We start from the raw sequence: 11,092 nt of genomic DNA on the forward strand, positions 1-11,092 counted from the left end.
GAGAGAGAGAGAGACCTGAAGGTGTCGCTCCAATTGTTGCTTCACCAGTCTGAAACAATTGAGAAAATATGCCTTTGACAGAAAATTCCACTTGGTCACTATCTCCAACGAAAGGAAATTATTGGCATTGACTTCGACACGAGGTGGAAGCTTCGGCAATTCTTCAAGGTACTGGCATCTCTGCAAATCGAGATATTCAAGCACGTGAAGTTGGCTGATGTTCCCCGGAAGCCTCACAAATTGGTTAGAGCTTAGATTTAATCTTTTTAATGAAAACTTAATGGGGCAGACAACAGGGATAAATCCCATATCCCAGATATTGCAGTTACTTATATTCAAAGTTCTTAAAGACTGCAAATGAGCAAAAGAAGACCATCGGAAAAACTTTGTTCCATCAAAATTTAAGACAATGATGTCTTCCAGAGGACCAAGGCATGAAGGCAGTGGTCTCATGGTAGTTCCAGCCACATCAAGCTCTTCCAAACTTTTTACATCGCCCAAATCTTCCGGCAATTTTTCAAGTTTCGAGCAACGAGAAAGAAGAAGAACTTTCAGAGATTTCAATCCAGATACACTGCATGGAAGACGACACAGACTTGTGCAATCTCTCAAGTTCAACAAAGTCAGTCTTTCCAGCATACCCACTGATGAGTCAACCTCAGTCAGGCGTATACAACCTTCAAGAATCAAACATTCAAGATATGTACTACCACTTAAGTCTGGGATCTCGAGAAGATTCAAAGAGTGGCTGAGGTTGATGGTTTTCAAACTGTGTAAATGCTGTAAGAAAAAGCATTTGTAGCAAAATTAGCTTGCATGATACCAACACTTCTGTAGGTGATAAAAGATCAATAACTATTACAATGCATACCTTTATGCCCATCCAAAGATATACAATCTGGCTATGACACAAGTTAATTTCTTTTATCTTCTCTGGGTTGAAAGATGATGGCAAAGATCGTAGAGGAAACTTCAACCACCTGAGAATTCGTAACTCAGTTGAAAGATACTCGAGGCCATCACAGAGTTTAGAAAGTTGCACATTACGTATCTCAAGCAGTCTCAATTTGTTCATTTTCGAAAATGATTTAGAATTCATGTGCATAACTGGTTCATCAGTAACATCCATGATATGGTCAAGGTCCAGGACTATGGCTTCCACTGTGTCTGTTCCCTAATGAACATGAATAAGGAAATGAAGCTCATAGATAAGAAAGGTCTAGTACTGAGTTCGTAGTACACCTGTTCATATAGAATATATCAAAACTAAAAGGATTCATGTACTAGGTCACTCACTGTATTTCCACCCAGCACGTGATTGATGTCTTCATAAAGCCACAACCTGCTGCGCTTGCCTGGCTCTTCAGGAGACTCCCGGCGAACAATTTCTAAACCCATTTCTTGGAGCAAGTCATGCATCCATATTGTGCCGAAGGAAACAGTTAAGAGGGATCTTTCCACAAGGACATCTATTCCAATATCTGCATACAAGCCACAAGCGTTTAGAGTTTCTATTACATAGTGTTTTCTCTTCCCATGAAAGTAACATGCAATGTCTAGGAAAAGTTTCTTCTCCTTGTCATCAAGACCATCATAACTTATTTTAAGTGTCTCAAAAATGTCTCTGTTACACACGTCTCTCCATTTGCACAAAACACTTCTCCAGGCGCCTACACCTCTTCCATGTAGAAAAGATCCCAATACTTTCAGAGCTAATGGAAGGAGAAGAAAAGGCGCCTACACCTCTTCCATGTAGAAAAGATCCCAATACTTTCAGAGCTAATGGAAGACCTTTGGCATAGTTGAGGACTTGATTAGACAATTCAAGATATTTTTGTTCAGGGTAATCTCTTTTAAAGGCGTTCAAGCTAAAAAGCTGAAGAGCTTCATCACTACTTAGTCCTTGGACCTCAAATTTTCTCTCTACACCATGTTTAACCAGTAGATGGTCATTTCTAGTTGTAATGATAACAACACTTCCAATATGAAACCAATCTTTCTTTCTAGCCAAATAGTCCAATTGGTCCGAATGATTAACATCATCAAGAACGAGAAGAACCTTCTTGTAACGTAGAAATCTCTTTATCTTCTTGGCTCCTTCATGAACATCCCATACGTCAACATCTTTTCCCACGCATCCTAGAAATAAGCTTCTTTTGTTAACTGCAGCAGACCACTTTTTTCTTGCATTGCTTCTAACATTTGAAAGAAAGCTACTGAATTCAAATTGATGAGAGATTCTGTCATACAAAACTCTGGCAATAGTTGTCTTACCAATCCCTCCCATCCCCAATATCCCTATAAAGCTAACATCATGCACACCTTCCCGTGACAGCAAATGAACTGCTTCTACTCTTGAATCAATTCCAACTAGGTTCTCCACAGATCTAAACAATCTAGGGAACAATTTCGCACACACCACTGCAACTATTTCTTTGATGAGATCTCGTTCGTACCTGAGTGAGATAAGAAACATTATCACTCATTTTCATCATATGCATATTAAATGGACAAAAAAAAAAACATGTAGACATACTTCTAATAGTTTTTCTAAGGACCAAGCAACTTGAAAGGAGCAACACCCATACTTTCTTCTCTATTCGTCTAATGATATTTATCTTTAAGTTGCTCACTATGCCTAGTTGCCTACATCATGCCTTGTGGGTTGTAGCATAACCAACAAACACAAAGATCATCTATTGTTAAGTAATGCAATATTACAACCGATTATAAACATTGTTGGTTCTGTTTCTCTGTAAGTTATCAGTACTTCAGTACATAAATTATAGCATACAGGGACAACTTTTCTGTTATGAAGTAACAACTTTACAGTAGAATAAGATGAAGAGTTGGAGTAATATATACCTCCAGTCCTTCAAATTCCACCCAGTGAAATTTGATACTTTTGTTAAGGCAGTTCTCCATCCTTGCAACTTATCTGTATCATCCCTAAATCTCTTTTCATGTTCATTGAAAGCCTCTGCAAAACTCCCTGTCTGTTGTCGTACATGAGAGGGATCAACATCATAGAAAACTGGCAGAGCTGTTATCCTTGTTTCCATGCATTCAAGAATCTTCAAAAGTTCATCCAAGCACCATGTTGACGATGCATAATTGACTGAGAGTACAACGAATGCAAATCTGGGTTCTTCAATTGCAGTTAAAAGTACTGGAGAAAGGGCTTCCCCCTTTTGAAGTTCATGGTCATCCATGAAAGTTTCAATCCCTTGAGCTACCAACTCAGTGTATAAGTTGTTTGTAAAACCCTTTCGGGTGTCTTTACCTCTGAAACTTAGGAAGACATCATATTTCCATTTCAAAGAAGAGGAAGGTACAGATGAAGAGGCTCTTTCTATACTCATAATGTGTCTGTGACTGGAAACTACTTCCTTATCTCTGACAATTTACAGATTGTCTCCAAGGACTGACTATGAGCTAGGAGAATACAAAAAGCTTCATTAAAATAATAAAATTACATCTTGACTGGATTGTGTGATGATGTATTTTGAAATTCTCGACACTTATGACATTATTTTGCATGTCACGTTTGTGAATCATCATCAAAGAAAGGAAACTACTAGACCACATTTTCAATTAACAAAATAATTGATGGAAAAGTTAAGCATATAATTTGAAAAGAATTGTACAGTTTTAGCTTGTTTAAAACGAAAAACTCACATCGGTATACAAATGTTATTATGTTTGGTTGTTCTCATCCTAGTAAAATGGAAAGAGAAGTAAACATATACCATGATGCATCTCAACTAAACAGTCTTAACACTTAGTAGCAGCTAAAAACTGCATACATTATTCTTTGTACAACAACTATATCCCAGGGCCGCAGGGGTTTGTGAGGGCCAAAATATCAATGATAGATTCCTTTAGTAAGAATTTCACATTTACCGGTTCATGCTCGATACATTACAATCACTTTCTCAGGGCCGCAGGGGTTTGTGAGGGCCAAAACCTAACAACCGACAATTTCCAATTTTTTTTATATATTTTTTTATTTTTTATATTCTGTTCTTTCTGGTGATCAAGACTTGTTACTTTACAAGAGATTAAAGTTTCTTCAATCCTTAGTTGGATTCCCCCAGTTATCTTCAATGTATAAAGCTTCAACTCAGTTAAACTGTCCCAGATCGATGATTGAAAACCCAAACAACAAGAACAGTAATGGCAAAACATATATGAAGATAATCAGTAGGAGTAAGGCTGACCTGTTCTCGAACGTGAGCAAGTAGTAGTGTAAAAAAGAATTGCACATTGGGTCTGTCAAAGGAGGATTCTTCGGCCAAAAAGAGTGAGCTTTGTGTTCTTATTATATAAAACTGCTCTATCTTTAGTTTTATGATTTCTATGATCCAGCTCTGCTTCTGTCAATGAGCGACGGAAAATGCAAGGATGATTTTTAGCGCCTTGTGGTTTCAACTTACATTATTGCCCCATGCTCTCAGTCAATGTGTCAATTACCCATAAATTTCTTGCTAATGATATTTTTAGCCTATGATTCTTATCTCAGTCAGTTATTTATGTATAGATTCCTATCTCATTCAGGTTTACCTGGATATGTAAGTAGATACTTACAGAAGGTGCCGCAGTTTTACTTGAATATCAATTAAAGAAGTACCCACAAAAACTTCTGATCAAAACCAATTTTGGGCACCTTGAGTTCGTCTCAGACATTCTATCAAACAACTTCCGTGCATAAACAACGGACCCAGATTTCTTGAATGAGTAGAGAAGAAGATTGGCAAGGAAAACATCTTCTCTAAGGCCAAATGCGAGAATCTGAGCATGAATTCTCTTGAAGAACAAAATGGGTTCGTCTAAAATGCCTAGTTGTAAGAGATTGACTAATGGAAGCCTTTAGGTTTAGAGGATTTGGATTCAGAAACATGGGTTTAGAGCTTCGAGAACAGGGGACGATAACGAGGAGAAGGTGAGGAATTGTTGTGATAATGTCCAAGGTGAAGAGCAGTCTCATTCTAAAAGATACGATTCAAATGATGTAATGCTCGTAGTTAACCCAATAGTTTGGTTAAACCATCTCCAACAGCTTCCTTAAAATTTCTCTAAAATAGAAACATGGGTTTAGAGTTTCGAGAAGAGGGGACGGTAACGAGGAGAAGGTGAGGAATTGTTGTGATAATGTCTAAGGTGAAGAGCAGTCTCATTCTAAAGGATACGATTCAAATGATGTAATGCTCATAGTTAACCCCATAGTTTGGTTAAACTATCTCCAACAGCTTTCCTAAAATTTCTCTAAAATAGGGAAATAGGGAAGCAAAAGCCAAATCTCTAAAAAATTTATGCTCTAACTCCAACAGTTTCTCCATTTTAGAGATTTCGGTATTATTACAACAATAAAAAAAGGCCAATAATAAAAAGGTACTTTTATAAGTAACAAACGATAAAACTATTAATAAATGTTCATTGATGATAAAACAGTACACCTATTTAAATCTCTTAAAGCGTTGCCCATAAAAATAAAAAAATTACGATCTATGCCACTGACGAAAACCGTCGAATCCTTATCCCTCTCAAGGAAAATCCACTCTCTTCCATTTTTCTTCCAAATCCCAAATCCATTTCAGATCACCACCTCCTTCTCTCTCTCTCAAATCCGCCAGCGACGAACCCTTCATCGTTCCAACTCTACTCCATGACCTTGCCAACTACGCCGACTGGGGCTGGTTCCCGTTGACTACGCCATATCGCCGCCGGCGACAAGAAATCAAAGGACGACGTTGATGTGCTAAAGGATTCCGATGCTAGCGGAGGGTCAGGACTACAATGAGCCTCAAGGTTTGGCTCTCTTTGATTGCTTTGAAATGTGAAAGTTTGAATCGTATAGGAATATCACATTTGTTGCGAGATTGTGGCACACTTCAAATTTGATAGGTTTCAGTTCAATGTTTCATGAATAGGCACTGATCTGTGATGCTTATGAATTGGTTTTACGAGAACGACCACATTGAATTTGGTTATGCACACCAGGTGCTTGATGAAATGTCTGTGAATGAATTTTGGTGTTTTTGCTTGATGAGATCTTAATCTGCTAGCGAGGGCTGACCTTCTCAAGTTCTTGAGCAAGGAATGTGAGAAAAGAGATGCTACATGCTGCAAAGAGATGCGCATTAAAGATGAAACCTTAAGAAATACAGAATTCTGCCCAGATTTTCAGTCAAATTCGACGGTAAATTGCGAGCAGCTCAAAGCAATCCAGGAACCTTGCCTTATATCAACGGAAAGCTAGAAGAGTCTAGTTTCCAGAACTTTTCGCGGATCGTTGATAGCTATTTTGTAGAGAATGTTATGGCCGTCGGAAGGAGGGAAGGTCATTCTGCCGAAAACTGGAAAAGGAAGGAGAAAAGTCTATCAATCAAGTGTTCATGTAACTGACAATGTGGCCGTTAAATGTGGATGATGATTTTGGAGGTTAATTTCGCTGGAACTAGCGGTGCCCACCGGTCAGGTAAGCTTCACTTTCAACATAAAGCTCTTAATGTTTGATTGAATTTTTGCTTATTGATTTGTTCATATCTGAAAATTTAGGAAATAAGAGAAGCTTAGGGGAGATTAATTAAAAATGAAGATGACTTCTATATACGTTCATATGGGAAGTGTGAACAAATTGTAAATGAATTGTATGAATCCATTGTTTCTATTGATATATAAGGTGAAGCTCTATGAAACAATGTTAGAGTCAAAATCTTATTCGGTCTATGATTTACAACAAGATTGGTGACATTTAGCAAATGACAGGGTTTTAAAGAGTATATGTATTTGGTGTATATCACACTTTAGGGTTTATATCCAGAAGAAAGGCATTGGGTGTGTATGAAAGTATTTGTCAGATTTTGTTTCTTGGCCATACATTTTACTCCCTCTTGCTTGCATGGAATTTGGTTTCTGTTTTTTTATGTCCAGAATTCTACATTATAAACTACCAAGCCTCTGATTTGTGTGATTGTGATAACTTGCTGCATCACTTATATTGTAATGGCAGTGGTTCTAACTTAGCTACAATTCGAGAGAAGTGGCCAAGAAGTACTGCCATCCATCAACTAGAAGCTCACATTTTGAGTATGTTGTTCTATGTTAAGTTGGTGAGGCTCATCCCTATTACACCCTCTACACATATTTGACTCAAGTTGCTGCGATGATATATAATCAATTAGCTCATAACAAGTTTGTTGGGTTGTTCAGAACAAGCCCTCATTTATGTTGTTCATAACTCACCAAAAGTTGTCCTTAGCTTCTACAAAGATAGAATATGGTGCAATTGTTGTTCTTGTATAGATAATTTGGTCTACATTTAAGAGATCAAGATTCTCTTTACATACTTTTCTATAAGATAAATAAGATTGATGTCCAGTGATAAATCTTTTATATATGTTGCGCTAGTGTTTCATGGATGGTTACATATCCATTTTAACAGTTATATCGGAATGCTGCATTAGTGTTACATGGATAGTTACATAGATGGATAGTTACATGCATAGTTACATAAATGGATAGTTACATGCATAGTTACATACATAGATACATGCATAGTTACATAGATGGATAGTTACATAGATGGATAGTCACATAGATAGTTACATAGATGGATAGTCACATGGATAGCTACATAGATGGATAGTTACATGCATAGTTGCATAGATGCATAGTCACATAGATAGTTACATAGATAGTTATATAGATAGATAGTTACATAGATAGTTATATAGATGAATAGTTACATAGATAGTTACATAAATAGATAGTTACATGGATAGTTATATAGATAGATAGTTACATGGATAATTGCATAGATAGATAGTTATATGGATAGTTACATGGATAGTTACATGTATAGTTACATGCATAGTTAAATGGATAGTTACATGTATAGTTACATGCATAATTACATGGATAGTTATATGTATAGTTACATAGATAGATAGTTACATAGATAATTACATAAATAGTTACATGCATAGTTACATAGATGGATAGTTACATAGATGAATAGTTACATAGATAGTTACATAAATAGTTATATGCATAGTTACATAGATGGATAGTTACATGCATAGTTACATTGATTAAGAGTTTAATCTGAAAAACGTAATAAAGAGATAAGAGTGTAATCTGGCTATGTAACTACGATGTTATTACTCAATTAAGAGTGTAATCTGGAAAACGTAATAAAGAAATAAGACATTTTCATCTTCATTCATATGATTTCAGTAGATACTTAATACAATAACAGTAGTTTACCAAACCAAAAAAGAAAGTACATCTTAGACTAAAGAGGTGCTAACCCCATTTTCTCTGCATCATATCAAAACAACCCAGAACAGCATCCTATTTGATTTAAGCTCCTTCTTGTTGATTTTGTCAAACCTCTCTGTTTAAGTAAAGTTGCAACAATATGGCTGACAAGTATAATGAGATTTGTGAATCAGTTATAGCATCATAATGACAAGTTGCTGAAGAAGTTCTATATGTGTGCTTAACTACATAAGCTTCATTGTCAAAGCCTTCAGGTTCTTATGGAGTGAACCTAACTTTATGGAATGAACCCAGTTCAAAATACCATAAAAATCAAATCCTTCTGTTCTTCAATTTAATGGAGTGAACCCAGCTTCATAATGCCATCAGAATCAAAGTAAAGCCAGAAACCATCAAAAAATGAAACTGATCAGCAAGCTTACAAATGCATTGATCATTATCACTAAGCAAGATTATAGAGATATAATGCTTCTATAAGCAAGAATTACAAATGCAAATTACTTAAAGCATTAAGAAACTCACAAGCCCATGGTGCGTCTTGTATCAATGCCACTCTATCTAGAAAGAAAAACAGTACCTTGGAGAACTTTTTATCACAATCATAATCAAGTCCATGAGGGGCATTTTATATGGTGGCCAGGGCTAATATGGTCCAAAACAGACACCATAAAACTGGTCCAAAACAGACACCCTAAAACTTTTTATCTCATCATCTCTTGATCCATGGGATGCTAACCCGAGGGAAAGGGTATGCTAACCAAGCTTCCCACACACCAATGACTTAAATGACCTGCTTAGTTACAAGACCACACTACAATGTTCGGCAATAATAACACAAACATCAGCTTGTATAAACATCAAAACAAAACAAATTAAGCTTGTACCCAGAACAGATAATATGTAATAGATTTTGTTTACAACTAAGATTAGACCAAGATCGGATTATTTACAACTAACTGAGATTAAACTAAGATCGGATTATTTTCAACTACTGAGATTTAGCACTTCCAATACGGAAGTCAATTTCACATAGATCAAAGAATACAAACCAAATTCATCAACAATATGCTAATATATATGGTCCAAAACATATCGTAGTATTCTTGCAACTAACTGAGAATATAATTGCATCTACAACTATTCAAAACAACAAATCACATAACATGGCATATGAGATAATAAGATCGGTATCCAATTGAACAAATGTCAGATGGGAGAATACTACGCTTTGTGCCCGAAGGAGATGGAAAACCAAAGCTCAAGAAATTTGATCTTCACAAATCTGTGTGAGGTGTGCTGAAGAACATAAACAAGAATAATATAGACTCAAAGAGAGAAAGCGAATATATGTACGCTTTGTGCCTGTTATTCCACCTCATAGAGAAGAAGATGGGAGAACTAGGGCTCAAGCAATTTGATCTTCACAAATCTGTGTGAGGCGTGTTGAAGAACATAAACAAGAACAATATAGACTTACAGAGAGTGAATATAATATATGTACGATTTGTGCCTGTTATTCCATCTCATAATCATGTTTGTGTTGTTCAAGTTGCTTACTACGGATGCAGCTGAGCCTATGGTCACCAGTGCATATGCAAATACCTGTGAAAGGGAAACATTAATTTGGACATATGAACTTGTATATTATACATGTACTAGCAATAACATCTAACTAGAACACAAACTACTATACCACGAACTCTGCTAAGAACTTTAGAAGAATAGCAAGAAAAGAAACTAGTTATCAATAATTGAAGAAATCACTAAAAACCACAGAACCTATATGCCCTTTGTAATTGCAGTTCTTAAAGGCCATTTAGCAAAGATACCACACAAGAATACCTAATTCCCAGCAAAGGATTCCTCAAGGGAATCATTAGATGCTTTACCCATTGCTGCTATAAGTCAAACCACATATATGCTTAGCAATAATTCAAAAATGTAGTAAAGTACTTTATCATCCAAATCCACCTCCTAAATCATATATATGCCCATTGCTGCTGTAAGTTGCAGAACCCTAAGCTCCCCAAAGCAGCAATAACATTAATTTCTAAATAAACGGTGCAAGCAAATCAATGAACTTAACAACATAATACTATTATTTTTGCTCATCCGTCATCAGAACACGTAATACCAAACCCACCATTCCATACATCAAATCCAATGCCCCAATCTCAAAATAGTAAGTTCAAGTTTCACAAGGCAAAACATGACAATTATACCGAAACGATCCGACAATAACGTTATAATTAGAGGTTATTAAAGCATTACCTGGGGAAAAATCTCCTTCAAGGAGCTCAAAACCGCATTCACCCCCATATCCAAGCCACTAATCTACAAAACTCAAAACATAATAAATAGAATCAACAATCAGATCATCGCAAATGGATAGAACATCACCAAATTCCACAACAGAAAAGATGCTTAAACAAAAAAGAAGCTATTAGATCCTCTCCGATTACCTTGAAAAGAAGAAGACGATCGATGACTTGGACGGTGATGAAGAAGAAGGACCAAGCCGGAGATGGAGAGAGAGATGCGGCGGCTGAGCGCACCGGAGAGGATGTATTAGTTGAGGAGGAGCGGTGTTCGCCTAGCGGTGTTCACCGGAGCTCCGATGAAGTGCATGTATTTGCAATCAGATACCGGAGCTCTGTTCACAATCCATGTCGACGATCGTCGGCGATAGGGGAGAGAGAGAGAGAGACGACGAAACTGAGATCTCGATCAAAAACAAGTTTAAGGTTAAATTAGATAGGATTAGGGCTGGGCACTTAGTACCGGAATCCCGATCCCGTACCGGTCCCGT

The 11,092-nt window shown here is 36.7% G+C and overlaps 1 protein-coding gene across 1 annotated transcript in view; it reads right to left on the minus strand.

Moving 5' to 3' along the window:
* Positions 1 to 3,362, minus strand: part of LOC101310357 (TMV resistance protein N-like) — a 4,548-nt gene extending 1,186 nt beyond the window's left edge. The window contains exons 1-5 of the mRNA XM_004289221.1: positions 2,866 to 3,362; positions 1,636 to 2,456; positions 1,297 to 1,481; positions 872 to 1,174; positions 16 to 780 (exon numbers count right to left, since the gene is read on the minus strand). Coding sequence (XP_004289269.1) covers positions 16 to 780; positions 872 to 1,174; positions 1,297 to 1,481; positions 1,636 to 2,456; positions 2,866 to 3,362 — 2,571 coding nt within the window. The remainder of the gene's footprint in view (positions 1 to 15; positions 781 to 871; positions 1,175 to 1,296; positions 1,482 to 1,635; positions 2,457 to 2,865) is intronic.
* Between the last annotated feature and the right edge of the window lie 7,730 nt (positions 3,363 to 11,092).

This window comes from Fragaria vesca, linkage group LG1 (assembly GCF_000184155.1).
Source record: "Fragaria vesca subsp. vesca linkage group LG1, FraVesHawaii_1.0, whole genome shotgun sequence".
Lineage (NCBI taxonomy): Eukaryota > Viridiplantae > Streptophyta > Magnoliopsida > Rosales > Rosaceae > Fragaria > Fragaria vesca.